The sequence below is a fragment of the Varanus komodoensis genome, unplaced genomic scaffold, assembly GCF_004798865.1.
Source record: "Varanus komodoensis strain SLA01 unplaced genomic scaffold, ASM479886v1 scaffold16, whole genome shotgun sequence".
Lineage (NCBI taxonomy): Eukaryota > Metazoa > Chordata > Lepidosauria > Squamata > Varanidae > Varanus > Varanus komodoensis.
Window position 1 is genome coordinate 25,076,495 of NW_025335468.1, and position 24,949 is coordinate 25,101,443.

At 39.8% G+C, this 24,949-nt stretch overlaps 1 protein-coding gene across 1 annotated transcript in view; it reads right to left on the minus strand.

Annotated features, from left to right (window-relative positions):
• Positions 1-24,949, minus strand: part of GAS2 (growth arrest specific 2) — a 97,065-nt gene that overhangs the window by 49,920 nt on the left and 22,196 nt on the right. Inside the window, exon 3 of the mRNA XM_044425991.1 lies at positions 14,651-14,792. Coding sequence (XP_044281926.1) covers positions 14,651-14,792 — 142 coding nt within the window. The remainder of the gene's footprint in view (positions 1-14,650; positions 14,793-24,949) is intronic.

Below are 24,949 nucleotides of genomic sequence, written 5' to 3' on the forward strand. Positions count from 1 at the left end.
GGGGGGGGGGGGAGCTGGGAGATGGTCACACTCATGCTTGGAGAGGGGTGGAGGGAGAGATGGCCGCAATCTTTGTTGTTCTTTGTCACTTTGCTTCACATTTTTCTGATTTAAAAAATAGTTACAGAACGGATTAACCTTATTTACATTGAACCTTATGGGGAAATTTAACTTGGCTCATGACCATTTTGGGTCACGACTAGAGTCCTAGAATGGATTGAGTTCATGAGCCAAGGTACCACTGTAGTGACACTGTTATGCAGAAAATAACAGGGATGCATTTCGTGTCTTTAAATCTAGATTTTCAGGGAAATGTTCAGGGAGAAAGGTCTGAAAGCAGTTGGATAGAGCTGGGAAGCAACACAGGTGAAAGCAGGGTCAGCTGTGAGTGATTCAGGAAAGGCTGCTCTGTGTTGTTAGAGCAGTGAGACTTTGGAAGGAGGAATGAGTAAAGGAGATAGACTTAATAGGTGAAAGGCAGGAGAAAGACCCTAGTCTAAGAAATAGCAGAGAAGGAAATGGAAGCAGGACCTGGAGATATAGAAGGGAGCACCACAAAAGAGAAGTTTAAATCTTACTTCAAGGAAAATTTCAAGCATTATTTTTCAGATGTTTATATTCTTCAACCTTTATTGATACTTCAACATAGCAGCCCTTGCTCATCTAACAAACAATGTATAAACAATTAGTGTTCCTGGAGTTGTTGCAATTACTTTTATCCAGGTTTTAATCAGCAAATCTTTTTAGTCCATCCAACTTGGTAATCATCATCATCATCATCATCCCTGTAGGTGCCATTGATCTAGCAACCCAACATTTCATTCACAGTGTACTATTCCAAATAATGATCACCGATTATTTTGCTTCACTTTTAATATAGACTGGAACTGGACATACCATTTCATTATATTTTATTTTAAAAGATAAGCATTATCAGCTCCTCTAAGCATCTTAATTAGAGAAAGATTTTCTAAGGAAGTATACCAAGCACTGATATCAAGATCTCTGATTTTCCCTGGGGTAGGGAAAAAAGCAGAATAAGAATTATAGACCAATTGCCAGTGCCTAGCTTTCATAATTATAAAATACTGATAATTAACTATTTATGCAGTAATAATAGGTTCAAAATGCTTTTATAGTCCTCAGAGTGATATGCCACATTGAAAATTATAGTTTAAGCAAACTTTGTGAAAAGGACAAACAGAAAAAAACTTTTCCTGATGCAACATAGTCAGGATGCAGTATAGCCAAACATCTGTTCTCCAAATTTTGAATGTGTTTTTCAGCTCATTTCAACTGGACACTAAAGCCCAAAATGACTGAAGTCAGAAAGTAGACCATTGATTTCAGTGAGACTTGCTGGCCAATCTTAGGCGTATTTACTCTGAAATATATTTCATTGAAGTCACTAGTACTCTCTTCCAAGACTACAGTCACAATCAGGAATCCCTTTTGACTCATCAGGGTCTTTGACCCTTTTGGCATGAAAGAATATTAAGTTCATTGGTATTTTAAATTTTTAAAGCAACATAAAATCATTGGATAGTTAGAAAATATCAAAGGTTATTGATATGCAAATGTGTGGTAAAGGTAAAGGTTTCCCCTTGACGTGAAGTCCAGTCATGCCTGATTCTAGGGGGCAGTGCTCATCTCCTTTTCCTAGCCAAGGGAGCCAGTGTTTGTCCACAGACAGTCTCCGTGGTCATGTGGCCAACATGACTAAACACCGAAGTGCATGGAACGCTGTTACCTGCCCACGGAAGTGGTACCTTTTTATCTATTTGCATTTGCATGCTTTCGAACTGCAAGGTTGGCAGGAGCTGGGACGGAACAACAGGAACTCACCCAGTTGTGCAGATTCGAACCAGCAACCTTTCAATCTACCAGCCCAGCAGCACAATGGTTTAAACCACTGCACCACCTGCAGTCCCTAAACGTGTGGTCCAAGCCAAATCAAGCCTATCAACCATAAAAAGTGGCCGGTCAGGTTCTCTATAAGCCTTCCCCTCAATTCAGGTAATTATCTTATCATACCCCACATGGACCATACATGTCCAGTCGTTTTAGCAAGCTTCCAACAAATTCCAGCCATGCAAGGCCCAGTCGGTCTTTTGCTTTAAAAATAGAGAAGATTGGGGTTACATTTTGAAGGGAAATCATGTTTCAATATGTTGCATCAAAATAAGTCAGTGTAATGCATATGTGTGCAATTTAAATGCATACTAGTGTCACAAGCACAATGGAAAGAGAACGGTCAAATGCTCCAGAAATACATCACACAGATCAGCATGCTAGCATAATCGAAGGCAAACCCTCTTCTTGTGAAGTCAGTTCTTTGAAGAAAGGCATGAGGAGCATTCATTGCCTCTGGATCCTATAACCATTTAACAACACAAGACAGTCATCGTCATAAAAAATGAAGCATTCAAAGCATCATCAGTATACTAAGCGTCCACGTCAAAACACTCCCAACAAGGATAACATGAGTTTTTGGCTGAATGGAGCAGTCCATTAAGAACTATATTATGATACACTCAGTATAAAACACAGACTTCTTTCTTTTACATGCTGTATTACTTGCAGTCACAGAAACCTTGTGGTTCAAGTGACTAATTGACTGAGCAGGTGGAAAAGCTGTCTACAGGTTAAAGAACATAGGATCCACTTAAGAAAAAAAATAAAAAGAAAAGGTGGGATATTTATCACTAAAGATACTCAGATAAGGCTCATTTAAGGACTTTGGAATTGTACGGAAGACCCAGACTTAAATTACCATGTCATACTCAAGAAGCAGGTTGCCATTTTTTTTCCATCTGGTCATTCCAGCCAAATTTGCCTCTTATTATCTTGGAAAGTTGTGATGCTGTAAACACCAGAAGACTAGTTTCACCCAGGGAGGTGAAGTGAGGCATGGGGCACATCAAGAGATGCACTGTCTTGAAGCGGGTCTCTGCCTCCCTTTATGCCAGACTTGCCTCCCATGAAAAGACAGGATGTGCTTTACAGTAATGGAAGAGGCCTCCTCTGCCCAACACAACCCAGCTTCCTGAATACGTGATACATTGTGTGGTCTGGGCCAGCACCTTGCCAAGTGACTTGCCAAGAACCAAGAGAGAGTAAATGCCCAGACCTCAAGATGTTCTTTACCAGGCAACACATTCCTGAAATTGCCTCATGAAGTTTTGCTGTTCCTCAGCCTTGCTTGCCAGTTTGAAGAAAGAGGCAGTGCGTAAAGGTTGTGGAGGAAAATCCTCAAGGAATATGGTGTCAGGCTCGCTTTTGCATAAGCATGCTGTCAAGTAGTGCAATCCTTAAAAGAGGAGCTCTGTAGACCGGTCCTTGGTTGCCCATTCTCTGTGCCAACAGGGCTACTCACTGGAGCAGAAGATCAAAGGAATTCCCGGCTAGACCACATACACTACCAGACTGAACCTTCCAGAGCTTGGGATGGAGAAGCACCAGTTGCCCTCCAATTTCTTCGGCATATCTTTAAAGCTTAGTCTAGGCAATGGAGGGAAATCTAATTTGTTCTTCTGTGCTTACCGAGCAGTTTCCAGTCATGCAACTCTGCTACCATTCGCTCCAATGCCACACTTACTACCTGGCCTTGGTCTTTTTTATCTTGCCTAGCTCTACTATAATACTGTGTGTCTTCAGTAGAAATTATGGTTCTTTGCCTACAGGATGTTCCCTTCATTTGTCCACCTTCTCTACTCAGACCACCTAAATGAGAGCCCAACATGTGGCAGATAGTGACAGAGATGCTGCAGTGGACAGCTGTTACTGTGAATCCCCTGGTTTGTCCATAGTATGAGGCCCATCTGCTCTCTTGCTCTGGAAGTCCTTCTCCAGGAGTCTCCACCAAAGGAAGTGAGATGGGTGGCTACCAAGAAGAGTGTCTTTTCTGTTGTGGCACCAGTTGTGGAATGAAAAGGTCGCCTGGAGCTTAATGTCCTTTTCAGCACCAGACCTTATTCTTCCAGGCACTGGAGACTTTCAGGTTATGCCATTTTGAATCTGTTCTTTTTAATTTGTGCATTGCTGCTGGTTTTTATTTTTATTTTATATTGCAGTTCTAAATGTTTGAACTTTTTTATTGTATTTTATTATGTTGCATTTTACGGCTTTAATTGGGAACTACCCAGAGTGCTTTGGCTATTAGGTGGTATAGAAACGTAATAACTAACTAAATAAATAAAATCATATAAACCTTGGATTATTTTCATTAAGTACAGTTTTGTATTGGGCAAACAGTAATACCAAACTTCCCAGGAAGGGCAGACCTTCTCCTTAGAGCCCCATTTGTGAAGTGGAAAGTGTTCTATAATGCCTTATTTATAAAGAAAAGAGTAATTATGTACACAATAAACCAGTAGCAAATTTCAGGGCTCAGAACTTAACTTCTCTTCCTCTTCCAAAAGACAAATGGTATGTTTTGCTTATATTTTCTGCAACAAAAATGCAAGGTAGGAACCACAGAACTGTGTGATTAGGGCACCCAGTGCTTGCTTGTGAAAGAGCAGCTGCGCTGTGGCCTGGCAAACAATTTTGAAAGCAAGCGGTGTCTGAAAAGCTTAAGACAGTACTGCTGTCAAACAAAAACAATCAAGAGTCCCATGGGTCAAGCTATAATATTTTTAAATAATGAAAAGGGGAAGGTTTTTTCAGCATAATGAAAATCAAATGCTGTGAGAAGTGTTTCCAGAGAGGGGCCTTTAAGCGGCACATTTATTATACCAGCAAGAACACTGACATAGTTCACAAGGCTTGTTTTTATTATCACTCTTCCCAAGAGATCTCTCGAACTCGCTCCAACCTTTGCTTTGTTTACATATTCAGGGTGCAATTCATTTTTTAAAGCACACCCACAGACCCAGAATCTAAAGGAGACAATGCTTCTTCTCTGATTCATTACACATCTGATAGACTTCTTAGCCCCACCAGACAATAAGCCCTCATGCTAAGCAGTAATTCCACATCTGCAAGCTAGGAAAACAACATCCTCCAAAGAAAGATCTAGAAAACCAACCTTGGTGTTGCTGATCATGTAAAACAAGGCTGGAGTCTGCTCTGGTCTTGGTCACACCTGCAGGTGTCCCCAGTGCAAGACCTCATGGCACTTGTGGACACTTGCAATGGTGCCTCCACAGCTCTTTATTCCCTCCTTTCTTAAAAATGGAATTCAATGAACAATTGAAAAACATTAGGAAAATAAAGCAAGGCAAAGGGATAGAGTACAGCTAGAGGCTAAGAGAGAAGAAACAATGAGATAAAGAAGCTGGAGGAGGGAGATTGCAGGGCTCAAGGTTGGAATAAATGGCAAGATGACAGGAAAGAAGAGCAAGGCTAAGCAGGGAGAGATGGAGAAGGAAAGGGGCACAGGAGGTAGAGAAACAGGGAGGAAAGGAGTCAGAGAGTAAACAGTGCAGTGAGAAGAAAGCAAGAACAAAGGAGAGAGGTCTGTGTGGTTGGAAAAAGACTGAGTGGACCAGGACTTGGACCATCCTTGCCAATCTTTAGTCCTATCTCTTCTCCCACTGCCACTGCCTCTTGACAAGCCAAGCCCCCACGGTGGCAGTTATGTGACTATATTCATGGGAGGCATTCTGAGGTGATGTCCATACGAGTTCCACAAATGTGTCCACAGGTCCAAAAGAATTGGGAATCCCAGTTATAAAGAAATAACTCTAACTGGGGAAACCTTGCCAGACAGACGATTGTTATCTCCTAAGAACAGTAGGCTTTGTTTGAACCATCTACATTGGCTTAAGCCTTCAAATCATTAATTGCTTTTACTATCTATGCACCTAACTCGTATGTGCGGATCACTTTTGTTGGTGCCATGTCTTATGAAATAACTGCTTTCTCCATCATGTGCTAGTTTTATTATAATTGAACTATCCATAAAACCATCAAGCACAAATTAACTTGTGCTCCTACAGTGGTGCAAATAGTGGCTGTTGTGATACCCAAGTCATGGCACACTTGCAAAAGATTTTAAGTGATGTCACATAATCTTATGCGCAAACAAAATGGTCCTCAGATTTTCAGTGTCCAGTTGGGTATAATGAAAACCAGATGGATTCCACACATGCACTGATGTCATACTGGTGTTCCTTTGTACTGAAGCAGGTAAAGAAAGAGGTCTCTCCCCCAGCAGCTGCCACTGCAGTATCAGCTGGGCTGTCCAATGTCAGATTACCAACTGCTCTGTTGGGAATCCTTGGGCTGTTATCCAAGGAGGCCACTCCATCTTTACTCACTCTCTTGTGCTCCTGGGACCCACCACTTCTTTATTTAGGCTTCTATATATATAGAAATACATTCGGAAATAAGCTGAAGTGCTAGTTTTGACATCAGGGTAAGTGAGCTGCCCTGTTTCAGAAATGTATATTATTTGAACCCCAAAGCTTCATTTTACAAGTGTGCAACCAAGCACCAAAGCTTCCTTGCTCCTGTGAGTATCATATAGGATACTATTCCTTAAACCCAACCCCATGTGATCAGGAAGCAAAGCACTTGATCAGTGGGAGAAGCTGAAGATTATTTTCAGAAAAGTCCAAATGGTGGGTGTATTAGAGCAGAGGTGGACAGACTGAGATCTTCTTCTTCTTCTTCTTCTTCTTCTTCTTCTTCTTCTTCTTCTTCTTCCTAGAGCCCCAAATTCAGCGTTCAGCACCCCATGCTAATGAGTTAACAGGGGAGGAGTAGAGTAAATTGCCTTCAGTAGAGATGGGTGATTTTGAGACTCATTTCCCTCCCTTTAATTAGAAACCTAAGATCTACCAACTGGAAATAGGTGCAAATTTCTGAACCCAGGAATTTGTTTTGAGTATAGAGCTCTGAGTGCTTACACACTAATAGCCACTTCTAGTTTCCCTCTCTCTCTACAAGATTTCTTTATTTGGGTATATAATTTAGGATGAAAGAAGTAATTTTGTTGTTTCTAGCATCTGGGAGTCTGAAATCTTTGCTGATCTGCTAAAAATCACCCAAAACTCTATCAGAAAAAAAAAATCTATCTTTTGTCTACCCCTGTTTCAGAGGTTGTTTCTAAAGTAACATGGACAGGTATTATTACAAATAATGAGTTAATAAAGAACACAGGGAAAATCAGGTAGGCCAAGGTACTCAACAAACAGAGTTTAAAAGAGGAACATAAAACAAATATTTGCTATGTGCCTGACCATTTACACAGATTTTTCACACCTATCTGTCTTACTATTCAGGAAAAAGCTGAGTTGCCTTGGCAACTGCCAGGTTTCCAGTACTATAAAGTCACAAAGATACAGAGGGCTTTCATAAAGCATTGCAAATGTTTCAAGTATGTTGTGTGTGGACATATTTCACAGTGCTATTGAATACAATTTTCCTTCCTTCCTTCCCCTCCTTCTTTTGTCTTTCACCAGCCTTTCTGTGCTATGTAGGTAGAAAGTATATTTCCTGAGATGAATAGAAAGGGGGTTTTAATGGCAATTATTTATTTTCAATTTATTTATTTAAAACTTTTCTAGTCTGTCCCTTACCATGGTCTTGGGACAGTTTAACAATAAGACAGTATAAAATAAAACACAGCATCCTAATAAAATTTCCAACCACCAATAAAACTCCAATTAAAACAATCAAATCTTAAAACATTGGGAAAATAAAAAGGTTTTAGCCTGGAGCTGAAAATAATAAATGTTAAGGGCATCAGCATCCAAAGGGAAGGTGTTTTCAGTTAAAATTATTCAGTGCAAAGTATGAGAAAATGGAAGTAAACTTCCTGTAACTTTCTTCTCTGATTTAAATCATTTCAGTGGATGGATTTCTGATAGTTTCTCATCACATATTTGCCCTGGCTTGTTATCTGAGCCAATGGTAACATAATCTAATATGTTGTCCCTCATTTCTTTGCCAGGTGTATTATGTCTTACACATGGCCATCTTTTCCAAAATGGCAGAAGGACTGGCCTTTTAACTCAACATTTCTACAAAAACTGAAAGGAAGGAAAGTAAGCAGGAAAGTCAGAATGAGTGCTAAATTGTACTGGCTTCATATCTAGCATTAAACTTTGGTTGCATAGTAGCATTAGGAAAAGACTAGGTGCAATTTTTTGTGGTGGGGGGGCAGTGCTTAGTCCCATGAATTAATTTCTTCTAGCACTGTAAGATGATTTCAGTCTTTCTGCAGAGCCTTCACGCCACTGTTCTAGGCCTCAGGGCAAGAAATGCCACAAAAGGCTTCTTCCAAAGGAAGTTATCAGCAGACGGTTAAGGGAAACTCCATAGGTCCAAGCACTACATCATGAGGGCTATGACATCAGTTGCCTGGCAGCCTTGTGCTTTCATTGCTCCTACATGCAAAAGTGCAGCAAGGGGCAACAGAACTGGTCTGCTCTGCCACTTGCCTCTGCTGGAGTTGCCCTAATAAAAGTTATACTTTGTTTTGGAATGCAGAAAGCTTTGCCTGTTTCCCTTCACCCCTTTCCCCATCTGCAGTGTTTTTCCATTCAGGTTCTTTCTATGGGGAAAAGGAGAGATGAGTCCCAGAGACCCAGGATAGGAAATGATCCACCCACATTCTCAAATGCACAGCAGAGGGATGATGCCATGCAACTAGTTTGAATGTTCAATTACTGGGCCACTCCCTCATTGCCTTAATAGAAATTTCTGCCTTTGAGGTAAAAAGCAAACACTGAAGCATGTTAAATTCTGTAACTTCTGATGATTTTGTTATCTGTTGTTCAAGCTCTCAGGTGTGTGATAATGTTGTCTCTTATGTTTCTGTTTTGTGATTTTGTGCTTCTACATTATTTTTGCATTATCGCCCATTCAAAGTCTCATTCCCCTCCCCGCCATGTATCTGTGACTCTGACCCCATAAAACACTCTGTGTATGTTCTGTTCCTGGTAGCAAGTTTTAGACTGCTACCCCCTCAATGCTGCTGTAATTTAGAAATTCCTGTTGCTGTTAATCAACTGTTATGCACTTGATTGTACACTTCCACTGAATCCAGGTATTCATTCCAAGCAGGCCTGAAATCCTGACACTTCACACTGGATGTCTCTGCAGTGTGACACTAACCTGAATATACTCAGCATGGGCAAGACTGAGCTCTTCTAGATCAATCTGCTTTGTATAACCAGATCAGAGTATCTGTCCATCACACTGTCAATCTCTGTTCTGGGTAACAGCCACTCCCACAGAGTTCAGCCAGAGGTCTTTCACATTACCTTTAACCAATCCTTTTAAATGTCAAGGCTAGGCTTTTAACTTGGGTCTTCAGCCTGCAAATCCATTCCCAATAGTAGCAAACAAAACAAAACAACACACCATCTATGCTTCTCCTTATAAAGACTTTGTACATTTCCTGCAATAGTTTTGATCTGTGCAAACTCTGTATTTGAAATGTTTGGTCTTTCTGTGACAGTCTTCCTAAATGATACCAGCAGTGTCCAAAGTCAGATCTCCTCTGGGCACAGCCAACTGATCATTGCAATAATATCACTTCATCCTGAAATCACCCTTTGTTCTCAGAGCAAACTGGTGCATCACCAGCCTAGACGCCTGGAAAGGTTTATCACAGCAGAAGATTGCTTTAAAAAGTAAACAATGTATAATGCAGTTTATCAGGTATAACATCTGTGACCTGTTTTATATCAATGCTGTGAAATGACTTGCGTAGAAGTTATTGATGCAAGCCAAAAGGTGAAATCTTTGTATGGCAAATCTGGTTATTAGAATGACATGTTGATAACAATAATGTCTAGGTAGAGCTCCATGAAGATTTATTATGGGCTCAAGGTAGCCCTGAATAACCTTTATATCCTAAGCTCAGGAATGCTGCACAAAGGTTTCTCACCCTGACCCTTCTCTGTCTCACTAGAAAATAAGCTGCATACCACTAAACTACTGCAGATCACTTTTAGTGGATTATGCAAGGGGAAAATGATCCTTGAAGTCAGTTTGGAAGTTAAACTGGTTCAAAATGCAACAGACAGGATTTTGAGATTTTGAAAGACCCTCACAGTCTACCAGCTTCTTCTGAGCCAAATGCAAGCTACTGGTTTTGTCCTTAAACTCCTTCAGCATTAGGATGTAGGCATCTTCAAGACTGACTGCTCCAATAATTTCACCTGTAGCTGTTTTTCTACATTAGACTGTACTGTAAATTGCCATGGGATAAAATACTTAAATACATAAAATGGGAATGTGTTGATGTGGAGGGAGAAGAGAATCCTGTGGTACCATCAGTGTTGCTCATATACCATTTCCATTGAATAAGAAGTGTGTTTAATACACAGAGCATGGAGCTCAGCTAACAGTTGAACTTGCATTAGGAAAATCTGCAAATCATACAGTGGAATGGTTCAGCATCTACAACCTAAGTACTTGTGAACTCAGTGAAGGTAACATCTTGGAATCACAATCACAGAAACACAGAATAGTAGAGTTGGAAGGGGCCAGAAGGCCATCTGGTCCAACCCCCTGCTGTTCCAGGATATTAAGTTATACCATCCCATCTTGGAATGCCTAGTGCTGTAATTATGACTACTTGTCAGGACGGCTAAATATTTCCTCCAGCACCAGTGATAGCAGGCCTCCGTATGATAGGGAACAGCAGCAGAAGAGAATTATAGCACCCATGTTCCGATTGTGGACTTTCCAGAGGCATCTGATTGGCCTGTGGAAAGAGCATGATGGCCTATATAGGCCTTCAGTCTTAAGTAACCGGACTCATGTTTTTACTGAAGCTAAATGGATATGGACCTTATAGATCTTCTGAAAGAGTGAGGTAAAATACATACATTTCAGGGTTTGATGTACAAAGGATCTTGCATATAGCAAGCAGAGGTGGTCGAAGATACCTGCTTATGTGCAGTACACCCACATGCATGGGCACCTAGGACCAAGGTCTAATCAGGTTGCTTAGGGAGAAAGCCCCAAAGTACCTTATGCTTGGACAAAAATTAAGTAATAATAAATTAAATAAACAACTATTTTCTGCCCTTTCACAACACCCAAAGTCATTGCCCCAATATGCGTAATGGTAGAGCTACCCTTGCCTGGTATTGAGGCCATCCCAGTTAAATCTGCATCACTCCTTTTTTGCTTATAATTAACTGCAGGCATGGAAACAAAAACATAGCCTTTGTCTTATCTATAGATTGATAAAGTGCTTAGACCATTCAAAATCTTGCTTTTGACTTTGTGATATACCAAAATAAAGGTATTAGTAAACAGCAGAGGTTTTTGGGAGGTGGGTGTAATGGACCATCATGATCAATTTCAGTCTTTCTTTTTTAGTATCTCAGTTTGCTAATAGGCTCATTTAACTCTTCCACAGTTATTTGGGGGAAAATTATCTGCAACTGTTCATGTACAGATAACTGTGTGTGTGTATCTATCTTTATATTATATTAAAATGAGAATGATAGATGTGAAGGACAGAACAAGGACAGCAAGATCTTCTCACAAATAAAAATGTAAGGAAAAAGATGCCGAAACAGAAGACAAACAGATCAGTTGCAACCCAGATAAGAGTTACACACATTCAGAAACCTTTTGAGCAGAGGAAAACAGAAGCCTCTTGATGATAGCACAGTAGCTTCTTTTAGTGCTCCAGCAGACTTGTCTTGGAACACAACAGCTTTTCACTTTTATCTGAATTCCAGTTCCAAGCAAACAATTGATTCTCTTCATCTTTAGCTGAAATGCAATCTTGAAGCAAAAGAGTTGCCCTAAATTTTTCATCAAAAGAGATTTGTCATTAAGTTTGAAAGGAAAATAAATAATATTATCAAGAAGATGACTTTGCAGAAACAATGCTTCTTAGTGCAGAAGTGGTGGTTGTTATCCTCTGCCTTAGTTCTCCAGATGAATCGGATGGACAAAACTCAGTGTAGGACAGGGAAAGTCATGGTAGTCCGCTTATTTTCTGTACTACTAGACTTTATCGTTTAATCATTACCCAGGTGTGAACAGATATTAATTTAGTGATTTCTTGGAGATTAAAAGGAATTGCTGGATTTTTGTTTTTCTTTTATGCATTCTGTAGAAACAACCACAAAGCTGCAAAACAGAACAAAGCATCTCTATCCACACAAAGTTTTAGAGATGTATAGAGATCCAAGAAGCATTTTTAAATCTACTTAAAATTAAGCTGAAGCTTACTTTTGATTTAAAAACAAGGGTACATGAATGTGGTCATTCATCATGGGATCAAGAGCTCACTCAACAAGCCTTGTCTGCTCCTTCCTCCACACTGCAATCCTCTACATAACCATGAAAGTCTGCTTTTGAAGGTTAGAGGACTTTCCAAAGGACATATAGATTGAGTGCATGGGATAGCTAGGAGAGACAAAACAGGAAAATCTGGGACAATCACCTTGCCCAACACAGGACTTTTCACACACAGACCATCTTGGAGGCAAAGCTGCTTGGATATTTCAATATTTTTATACATATTAACACTCTGAGAGCACTGGGTACAGGAGAATCACAGGGCTTTTCCACAGCTCTGTATTCCAAGAGTCCTTGACCATGACAAAGTGAATTGTCCTGTACTGTCTTGGGGGACCCTCCTCAATTTAGTGAAACTAGAAGCATTTGGTGTAAGCTACAGTTACTGTACAAAGCTGTGGTCATTTTGGTGCTTCTGCATAATTATTATGCAGTATTTGGATTTGGTAAAACATGAAATTATAATCCAAAATTAGTTTATTAAGGCCCCAATGATTTCTATTCCCCTTTTTACTTGAAAAATAAGAATTATATTTAGATGCTGGAAAGTAAAGTACTTTAAAATTAATTAATCATCACTACCAGACAGTACTCATTGGAAGAAATAGTGAATTATCAATCATGGCTTTTCTGTTGCCATCATGTACTTATTTTGGAAATGACTTCAAAATTCCACAGCACTTCATCCAAAAAAATTATTAGCCAGTAGGCCACTTAACAGTAAAAAACAAACTTGTGGAGTAGAGGGGCAATAAACATAATACATTACATTAGAATAATCATACAACTGGATTAATATCCTACGTATAATGTATAAGGAAATCTTTTGAGGATGATATAATTTAAACAAATCTCTGTCCAATCAGCACACTTGAGCCACTGTATTATGTAAATGGAAATCTTTTTCCAAGAGTAACAGCTTACATATTAAAAATTACAAAGTGATGATCTATAACAGAAATACAGTTCCAAAAATACTTTTACATTATTTATAGTGTTTTTTTAATGAAATGCATCTTCTTGATGTACAGTTGGAATTTTATATGGCATCCATCTATGGTCCAAATCCCAAATTAAAGAGACACTTTACCAGCTCTATATTAGCAACTAAGACTCAGATCAGTGACCCTTGACAGTCCGTAGTTCATGAAAAGATCATCACAACAAACTGAAGCCAACAATAGGGAAAAAGGTGTGAGGAAGCTTTAAGAAATCAGCAGGAAACACTATGGAGCACAGTGCACTCTGAATTGCATGGGATCCTATATTCAAACCCAGCCACTATAAGAGGAAGCTGCTGCACAAACCTATAAATAGATGACCTGGATTTTGCTATGACTTGAATGTTATTTTCCTAGTAGAAATATCAAAAATGAATGAATGAACGAATGAATGAATGAACAAACCCTTGGATTCTTTTAGCAAGGGTTGATCTATGCATCACAACATTAAGAAAAATCACATGGCAATGTTATCTGGAACTGCACCACTTCAAAATCCAGATAGGGGGCTGCATCTTTGTCCATGTAAATACCCTGTGGCAGCATTTTCATACCTGGCTTCCTATATAGTCGTTGGAATCAAACACCCATCCTTACAAGTCAGCACATCCATTGGAGAAAAGACATTTTGATCTCTAACAGGCTTGCAATTAATGCATTTATCAGCCTTCCCCAACAAGGTCCTTCCAGCAGTTTCGGAGCAAACCCCCAGCATCATCATTGTCATCATCATTCTTGAACATTGGCCACTGGCTGAAAATATTGGTAGCTGCAGTCAAGTGCATCTGGAGGATACCAAGCTGATGAAAGCTAATCCATTGCATACGGACAACTAGGTGAAGGAAAAAACTGAGCTAGAATCTGTCTCCCTAATACGTTATTTTTTTCAGAGGGAAATTAATTAATACAGAAGAGTATTCAGTCATGTAATCCATCACCTCCATTCTGAAGTGGTACAATCCAAGATATTTTTCTGGCAAGTAGCACAATGCTATTTGCATTTCTTTTGGAATTCTATCCCACTGGAAACAGTGGGACTTATACTTTGCTAGGTGTGCATTGAATCAACCCTGGCCATAGTCAAAATTAAGCCAGAGCGGAATCAAACCTTTTCACTTGAGTGTCTGTAGAAATGCCCATCACATACAGGTATATTTTCTAAAAAAAATGCAGAATAATTACATATTTACTTTACTTTTTAATAACGAAAGCTGCACACTGTTCAAAAGAAGAGCAAGTGTGTATTACAGTATTATGAAAAAAGTTAAATATGTATATGCTACTTCAAAGCAATTGCAGTTTTGAAACACAGCTTGATCTCATCATAGATTTGATTCCGCTCTCATCAAAAAATCACTAGAGATATGGCTGACACTTCAATATGATATTGTAGTGAGTTATGATCTCTAAGTATTGTTACATACCTAAACCCTCAGATTCAAATAGACAAGTATCATCCACTCCCACATCTCTGCACCAGGATAAGAAATTTGCTGTATTGTCTCGTGCAAAAAAAGATCCAGATGGTGCATTGGCTTTGCATGGAATTTTCCTCACTGGCATTATCTGTAATACAAACAAAACAGCCATCACATTGTAAGTACACATCAGGTGGTCAATGGGTTGCACTGTAATTAAGCATTAAGGGCTTTATTATTCTTATTGGCTGGGCTTTTCTGATTATGGGGTTCCACCCAAACATGTCACCAAAGCTCTTCAGATCCTAAAGCCATTACAGCACCTTCTAATCTCCGAAATACCTACTCCTGAAAGGCTAGCGAATTTATATTGGCTGGACATTAACACACACACATACTTCTAAAAATGGCCACATACTGCAATTTTTGTATGACAACAGCTTTTTGGTACAAGAATAGAACACAGCTAAGTAGGACACACATACCTATACCGATAGAGTGACGGTGCTGTTCACATTAAAAGTGTTCTCATCCCCTTGCAAGGCAGACTAAAAATAAATAGCTATTCTATGCAGCCTACTTATTAAAATGATTTATGGAGTATTTGCTTCTGTTCTGGAGATGGTTATTAAATTCAAGATTTTGCTTAAGCCAAGAACTAGGAAGCAAAAACGATATCTGCAAAAGTTCCAGTTCTGTGTCCAAACACAGATTGCTTGGGAAGAGAAAAAACATACAGACCAAAACAGTGTTAGGAATCCTGACAAAATGGGGCAGAGTAAAGCAAACAAGATGGAACTGAAGCACTTAGACCTACCCATAGATATTGCCAAGCTAACAGCTGGCATGCCATACCCAACAGTAAGAACCATTTGTAGTGATGTGATACCTTTGGGAACCAATCAAGTGCTCCTGCAGGCAACTAACCAAGCAAGTTTAGGCTTCCTAGTTTCATAAGCCACAGTGGTTTAGTATGTTCTCCAAACCCAGACACAATGTGGCCCTGCCCCCTGCCTCTCCCCACTCAATTTGTCTGTATGTCACCAAGAAACCAGATGGCAGCCTATAGTCAATCCACATCATGATGGCCAAACCACGTAAGTGACTCACTGCTTGGAGCAACCACCATGCAGGGACAACAAAAAGTAAACAAGATATAACAGACACAGCATGAGGTATGCTTTCTTTCTCTGCTTCCTATTTCCTTTTGTCACATAGTCCTCCAGGCTTACAGTCACTGAGAGCCTTGCTGTCCATGAATTTGTTTATCTCACTTTTCAAGCCAAGTTGGTGGCCATCACTACAGCTCATAAATGAGGATTCCATAGTGCAACTATGCACTGTGTTATAAAGTAACTATGCATGGTCAATCCATCTAGTTTAGCATTATGCTCATACAATGTCTAATTGTATGAACATAATGCAAATTAGATGGGTTGACAGTCATTGACAGGAAACCCACAAACCATATCTGGACAGGCAGGACCTAGCAATAGTAATCTGTGCATTGGTAAACTCTTGGTTGGACTACTTTTCTATGTTGGACTGCCCTTGAAAACTGTCTAGAAGTTACAATTGGTGCAAAATAGAGCAGCTAGGCTAATGATGGGGACTGGTAGTACAGAAGATATTACACCAGTCCTCTATGAATTACACTGGTTGTCCATTGAAGTCCGGCCTACTTTAAGGTGCTTGTTTTGACATATAAAGCCCTCAGCTGTTTAGGATCTGAATATATGAAAAAATATCTCCATCCATATAAGCCTACCTAGACCCTGAGATCCTGCTGTGGAAGCCATCTCTAAAGGAATCTAGAATGGCTACCCAAGACAGGGCCTTCTCAGTTGTGTTTTTAGCTTAGTTTTTAGTTTAGTTACATTATGTTACATTATTTGCTATGGTTTTTCTGGTTTTAATTGTTTTAAACTTTATGTATTTTAGGATGTTTTATGTTGTTGGGTTTTTATTATGTAAACCATCTAGAGAGCCATGTGGCTATGAGACAGTATACAAAAGTGTTAAATAAATCAATAATAAAGCCCACATTAAGACCCCTTATAATTCAGAAGTACCAGCCTGTCCATTCTGAGCATTTCTTTCTTCTTCACTCCTGCTTTTAAGCTACTTAATTGTTTTCCGTAATTTGCATAGCCACAACATCTGAACTGACCCTTTTGTCAGCCAGTTCTTATTACCTAGGATGGGGGAAGGCTTTAATAACTTGCTTCTTTTTTGTAGCCAGAATATATGTTCACTCATATTACTATTGTTATTGAAAATTGCAATTGGCCTGGACACCAGAAGAAACCAAAGATTAAAGGCATTTCCAAACAAGAGGAACTGACTAATAAAATGTTCAGTTTAGAAAGACTAGGGCTGAGAATGAACAAGAAGAAACTGATTACAAATCCAGCATCTTTGGAAAAGGTTAAGATCTACTCTAAAAGAAAATATCTAGAACTTCTTCCCAAAGCTGAAGCTCGTCAGATGTTTTGCACCACCTCTCCTACCATTTTTAGACAGCATGTCCAATGGTCAGTACTGATGGTGGTTGCTGTCCAAGGCAACTGGATGCCATTCCAATTGGGGAAGGCTGGTCTAGGAATGAAGCATGAAGTAAAAGCCCAGGAGCAAGAAGAAACAGGAACCTTGCTGAATCCATGTTAGTCTGTTGAAACTTGTACTGGAATTTTGCCAATGAAGATGGCAAAAAGATGCAATAATACTTGGAATAATTAATATTGCAAGGGCCAGCTGAAGCCCCCATTTGAATTCCACCCCCAGGTACCAAAAACAACACTAAAGGGTCCCGGTGTGCAAGAAGCATATGATTCATCAGGACCCTCTGGGCCTGACCCATTGAAATTAATGGTAGCTGACCGCAGGCAGTTTCTCCTTACTGCACCAGGACTGGTACAAAAGGGATTCCTATTAACAGTGTCAAACATGTGCAGAAGCCCAAAGTACCATTGTGATCCAACTTCCAAAAGTACCTGTTTGCACTTAAGGGGAAAAAGGGTGTTTTATCATTTTAGTAGAGCCAGAATTTTATTCAGTACCTTAAATGAAAGCAAGATTAAACTTATACTGAAGGACTGCAGGGAAATATCTATGTTTTCTTCTCACTTAATAAATTTTCAGCCACCTAAAAATAACCAAAAAGTCCTTTTTATTATTCTCAAATCAGTTAACTGTACCTTCTAACTCTGAAATATGAACGCTGTTATTTAAGAAAGGTTTGATTCTCAAATGCTTTTTTTTACCTGATTTTTTAAAATGACTTGAATTTCTCCAAAGTGTTTTGGAACAAATTGTCCTGACATAATTAGGTTTCCATATGGTAAAAGTGACTTTTGTTGACATAGTAGAGTATAGCCACAGTTGCTCTAAAACAGCAGTGCACACAATTGCTCCTATCAAATATCACAAAAAACAGTTCCCCAGTGACACTCCTTTTACAGTCCTGTCTTGTTGATGTCCATGCGGGAGGTTTAATGCAGGATGTGAAAGTGTGAGTGAAACAGATGATGTACGCCTGGAAAAATGTGGTCAGGTTTGCTCCTGCACCCCAAGAGAAGCCATGGTTCTATGAAATCACACGGAAAAAGAAATATATTGATATAATTTTTCCAAAAGAGTTTCCATAATTTTGTTTTAAATGTTTGCTTTTGGGAGACTCAAAGCATATTTTAAAATATCTTGAGGAAAGAAACTATGATTTCTGCACTGCAAATTCCTGTGAATGAGCCATTAATAGGAATAGGCCCTAACGGTCTGAATCCCCCAGGTTATCAAAATTCAACAGCTCATCTTTTATACCTAAATATCCTTCTCAATGATTAAAGAAAATAAGTTTCAGTATCGGAGTCCTTAAAAAAGTCACTAGGCCAGGACATTTTCATTCCATAGATTCCCCCCTCATATGACCTGATCTATGAACAAAATCATACAGCCAAACCACTCTTGGATCGTTCCATTCAGACCAGAATGTCTTTGTTAAACTTAATCCCATGAGTTACATAACTGATATACATATTAGCTGGGATGGCCACTAAATCAACTGTTTCAGTAATGGAGGCACCAACATGCAGCTAGTGTTTAAAAGTACCCCTGGGCATGACAGCAGACAGAAGCTTATTCATCACAACAGAGAAAGCAATTCTAACAGTGCCCAATTATAGTCTTCCAAAAACTGTAGGAAGAAAGCTAAAGTATAATGCTTTCTATGCCTATATATTAATGCCCAGTATATGGGAAACGAACAGCATGGACTTGAACTCTTAATACAAGAGGGTGTGTATGACCTGGTAGGTAAAATGGAAACGTTTTGGGATGGCTCCCAGGTCTGGAATTCAAAATCTGAGGGGCATAACCTGTTCAAGAAGAGCAGAAGGAACAGAAAGGGAGGTGGAGTCACATTATATGTTAAAGAAACATATCTCTGCGTATAAATACAGCTTAGTAGCCCCATTGATAGCATCTGGATTAATAGAAATGGAGCAAAGAATAAAAGGAATGCAGTGGTTGCAGTCTATTACCAACTATCTAGTCAAAGGGAAGACAGGGAGAAAACTTTTGAAAAGCAAATTGCCATTGTTTCAAGGAGGCATGATGTTGTCGTTATGAGGGGACTTCAGTTTCCTTGACTTCTGTTGGGAGACACATTCTGCCAAAAATGGCCCCTCCAAGATATTCCTAACATGTGTTCCTGATAACTTTCTCCAACAGAAAGTGGAAGGAACTCGACAAGTGGCTATCCTCAACTTGACACTAACCAAGACCTGGTGGACACAGGAATTCTGGGGGGAAGTGACCATGCCATACTTGAATTCTTGATTCTAAGAAAAAGGAAATTCTAAAGGCACAATTACAAGAAACTGCAACAAGAGAAAAAGGCAGAGGACAACAGAAGATGGCCATGTGGATTCACAAAAATCTTAGAAATGTTCTGAAGCAAAAAAGGGCATGGATAGGAAGTGGAAGGTGTCCACACTACAAAGGAAGAATACAGGCAGGTAGCACAGAATTGCAGGAATGGTGTCAGGAGGGCTAAAGCTAGGAATGAACTGAGGCTAGCAAGGAATTCTAAAAACAACATATCATATTTCTTCAGATATGTCCAAAGTAAAAGAAAGAGGAAAGAAATGGGGGTTCAACTACACAATGTGAATGGCAAAACAATAACAGATGATAAGGCAGAAGTGCTAAATTCCTACTTTGATTCAATCTTCTTTCAAAAGAAGATCCAAGACCTTCCTGATAAAGTGGAAGTACAAGCTGAAGGAGCAGGATGGGAGCTCAAGTTTCATAGGCAAATGATCAAGGATTATCTAACTGGGTTGAATGTGTCTAAATCTCCAGGGCTGATGAACTAGAGTCATAAAAGGAGCTGGCAGAAGAACTCTCTATTATCTTCCAGAAATTGTGGATGACATGGGAAGTGCCAGGTGACATTGACACCTTCCCATGGAGGGTGTCCACCTGGAGGAGAGCCTTCTCCGCAGTGGCCCCCAGACTATGGAATGCACTGTCCAGAGAGGTCCATCTGGCACCAACCTTATACTCCTTCTGGCACCAGGTAAAGACCTTTTTATTTAACCATCATTTTAACAATTAAGGGTTTTAGAAATTTTAGATGTTTTGTTTTGTTTTGTTCTCACAGTCGCACTTTCTATTTCATTTTTCCTTTTTTATTTTTTAGTTTATAATGTTCAATTTTAGATGTTTTAATAACTGTGGTTTTAATATTGTATTTTGGAATTTTATATTATGTAAGCCATCTTGAGCACTTGTGCAGAAGGATGGGATACAAATGCTTGTGGTGGTGATGATGGTGATGATGATGATGACGACGACGACAACGATGACTGGAGAAGGCTAAAATTCTTCCCATCTTCCAGAAAGGAAAAGAAGAACAGCCTGCGAACTACAGACCAGTCAGTCTGATATCAATCCTGGGAAAATTCTGGAACAGATTATAAAGCAGTCAGTCTGCAAACTCCTTGAAAGCAATGCAGTGATTACTACTCCAGCAAAGCTTTTGACAGAGTGTCCCATGAAATCCTGATTAGCAAACTAGCTAAAAGTGGGCTAGATGGAACAATGATCACGCAGATCCCCAGCTGGCTACATAATTGGACTTAAAGGGTGCTTATCAATGGCAACTTCTCAAACTGGGGAGTGGTAACAAGTGGGTTACCCCAGGCTTCAGTGCTCTTCACTATTTTTATTAATGATTTAAATGAAAAAGTGAAGGGAATGATTATTAAATTTGCAGATGACGCAGAACTGGGTGGGATAGCTAATACCCTGAAAAAAGATGCAAGTGATCTTGATAGGTTGGAGAGCTGGGCTGAAAACAACAGAATGACATTCAATAAGGATAAGTGCCAAGTTCTGCACCTAGGAGAAGGAACTCAAATGCGTTGGTACAAGATGGCGAATACTTGGCTCAACAATACTTCAGGTGAGAAGGATCCTGGAATCACTGGAGATCACAAGCTGAATATGAGTGAACTATGTGATGTAGCCACAAACAGAGCAAATGCTATTTTAGGCTGCATTAATAGAAGTATCACTTCCAAATCATGTGAGGTGCTAGTTCCCCTTTACTCAGCACTGGTTAGGCCTCAAATGGAGACCTGTGTCCTGCTTTGGGTATCACAGTTTAAGAAAGAAGCAGACAAGCTGGGAAGGGTTTAGAGGAAGGCAACCAAAATGTTCCAGGGACCAGAAACAATGCCCTATGAGGAGAGATTGAAAGAACTCAGCATGTTTAGCCTTGAGAAGAGAAGGCTGAGGGGAGTTATGTTAGCACTCTTGAAAGTGCTAATTGACAGTACTTGAAAGGCTGTCACAAAGAGGAAGGACAGAATCTCTTCTTGATCATCCCAGAGTTCAGGACACAGAATAATGGGCTCAAGTTAAGAGGAAGGCAGATTCCAGCTAACTATCAGGAAGAACTTTCTGACTGTCAGAGCAGTACCACAATGGAGCCAATGGCCTAGGGAAGTTGTGGGCTCTTCCACACTAGAGGCATTCAAGATGCAACCAGACAGCCATCTGGAAGGGTTGTTTTAATTTAGAGCCCAGCAGTGAGCAGGGGGTTGGACCCAACAGCTCTCTGGCCCCTTCCATCTTTACAATTCTATGCTTCTATATTATTAAGCTTGCTATTGTGGCCGTTCACAGCCGTCTGCAACAGTAATAACTCCTAATTATAAATAGTTTCAATTATCCAGATGCATACTTTTAAAATAACAGTAACTGCTAAAAAAAAACCCTCAGTCCTATTTATACACTATGTGCAGGATTATTTTTTCACAATCTGTCATTTGTGTCTTGAAACGCATCCAGCAGGAGATGTATGTCAGCCCCAGGGAGGGAGCACGCAGCTTCCAAACATTAAGAAATGCATACGTCAAGCAAAAGATACCATCTCTGCAAGGAAGCAAATGGCAAAGCTGGGATGAGCAGTCCAAGTGCAATCCGGTGTACACTTAAGCAAGAAGTTGTTCACCCTGAGGAGGCAGTTCAGACTTTTAGCGCTTCCCTACATAAGCCAGTGCAGAACAGTGGTTAGAACGGTAGACTGGGATCCAGGAAATTTAGGTTCTAGTCTCCATTCAGCCACAAAATTCACTGGCTGACTTTGGGTCAGCCTAACCTACTTCACAGAGTTGTTGCAAGGACAAGATTGAGAGAAGGAAGAGGATTATGCAAGCCGCCTTGATTCTGTGGAGGAAAGGGGGGTATGTGGGATATGAATGACATAAAGGAATAGATATTCTCCTCATTTCCTAGTCATGGTTGTTACAGGTTCTTCAGATGATGTCATCACCATCCAGTTCCACGTCTGTTTTCAAAGAGCACTTTTAGTGACTGAGTTTGTTTTTAGAGCAGGGAAAGCACAATGCTATTTGTGAATATGAAAGAAAATGCTTTTTCCATTTGTTTAACTGCTTTATTCCATGCCACCTAGAAACGATGCAGCAGACTAGCAAGTAGAGAGATGCTCCTGATGTACTGCTAGATCTCAATTCAGCAATGAAGCCAAAAGTAAACACAGTGAGAGTAGATATAACCAAACTAAAATGTTGTTGTTGTTGTTTTCAATTTGTGCAATTGTGCTATTCCGCTATACGCCAGTACCACTTAGAAGTTCTACATGTAAAAGCCAAGAAAGGATTGGCTCTTCAGATGTCAATTCCAGGAAGAAACTGCAAGTAGAAGTGGAAGATTAACCACCTCATACAGAACATCTCAGAATTTTTAGAAGGCCAAACAGAAGCACTGGCCTTTGATCCTTGCTTGGAGGTGGCTGTAGGACTCCTCATGTGCCCCTGGTGGTGTTGGCACTGCAGGAGAATAGAAAACAGCAAGGTGGCCCAGAAAATAAGGCACTTGAGCTCTGCTACTTGACTTCCTAGTTTGACTCCCTAAAACACAGGCCTTGCCGGTAGAAGGAAAATAGTTTCATGGGTGTTTCAACATAACATGATTACATCGAAGCTGGAGATGTCCAGGAATCAGCAAGTGACCTTCTTGTGCATCCTGCTCATTCCTTCCAAAAGAACCAAACTTTTCCCTTCCACGACTAAGCCACACATCTATGCTTTATTGCACCAGGTATTTTTTTTTTTTTTGTAGCAAGATTTTAAAACATGATTCTAAGAGAAAAGGCAAGATAATAAAAAATTAAAAATGAGTCTCACACTGCAAGCTAAAGGTGGGTTTTAGATCTGAAATGCTGGAAAGATGACTGGTCTACATTGATTCTGTTAACTTTTAAAAAGGCAATTCAGCCAAACCTCCTAGCTGGCTCCTGTTAATTTTGCCCCTTCCCCTGATCTTTTGAACTATGGACATTCTTTCAGAAGAATCAGCATTTCACTCTCATTTTTTGACACTACAGACAGCCCTACACTGAAATATGAGCAATAAATGTAAAAAAAAAATCCATTGCAAATTCCAAGAAGCAGTTGGGACCACATGGAAAACGTTGTCATACTCAACTTATCTCCTATTGTTTCTGCCTGTTTCTTAACAGGGTCTCAGTCTGTGCAATTCTCCAAAATGTAACATTTCCCCCCAAACCCTTCTGCAAAATTAGTTCCAAATGGTGCTTTACCTTTTATGAGCCAAGTGTTAAGGAAATACCCCAGGATAGCAATTTCGATAATGTAAAGAAAGAATTTCCTAATTTTTAAAAAACATTACCATTGCTATCATTTTTCAGACTGACAGATGCTCAGAGATGCTAATGCTGTCACCCAAAATGTTCACAGGGGATTTCACTCATGACTTTCCTGAGGTTTCATTTGACACACTGCTAAAATGTTTCATTTTTGCTCCTGTGATAAAGCTTCTCTCTCTCCCTCCCTCCCTCCCTCCCTCCCTCTCTCTCTCTTTCTCTTTCTGTACCTTTCCAATCAGAAACCACAAAGAAGCCGCTGAGAGTTTGGGAATTCAAAGCTGGATAGGTTTTTTTTTTTTTTAAATGGCTCCATGATTTGAAAAACATGTTGGAATGTTAACTGACTGAGCCAAATTTCCAAACCAAACTTAACTCAGTGTCTGGAATTCTGAAGCACGGCTTTTCTGTGTACACTCATTTGCCTAGAGAGCTGTGATTTCTGAAAACACAGATCTGTACATAAACATGCTAGATCCTTTTCCTTGTCCTTCTCTCCTTTGTTGCCGTAATTCAGATGTGTTCTGATTAGAATGGCAATATATTGTCAAGAAAGAAGACGAAAAGAATATCAATTTACATTAAAATTAGCACAGGTACAAATTTGGAAATAATCACTATCATTTAATTAGAAAGTAAGTGATCTTTGTATCTGCTCTTTCAAAATATCCTGAGGCCTTTGAACCTGAATTCAAAGAAATGGACACTTCCAAATACAGGACTGGCCCCTGATAGACCTTCCTCTGTAAAGTTCTGATGTGGTTGTAGACTTTTCAGGCTGATCTTACTGGGGCTGCACTGTCAGTGGAGGTCACTATGTGCTACTTATACAGTATGTCTTCTCTTGTGGGGTAAATGTCATCTTTGTGGGGTGAGGCTTTTTTGTCTGTTTGATTTTTGGAAGACAGTAAAAGGGGAGGAAAGGTCCACACCCCTGAGTATGCTAGCACACACATAGGTTTGATCTGAATCTCGCATGGACAGCACATCTTGTTTGGCCAACAAACTCACCTGTTTCCTTAACACCTGACATAGACCGGCACCTATCAGTCAGATTACAATGGGCAACAAAGCAGGTGCACAATGCCAGAGGTAGTGTATGAGGTCCAACC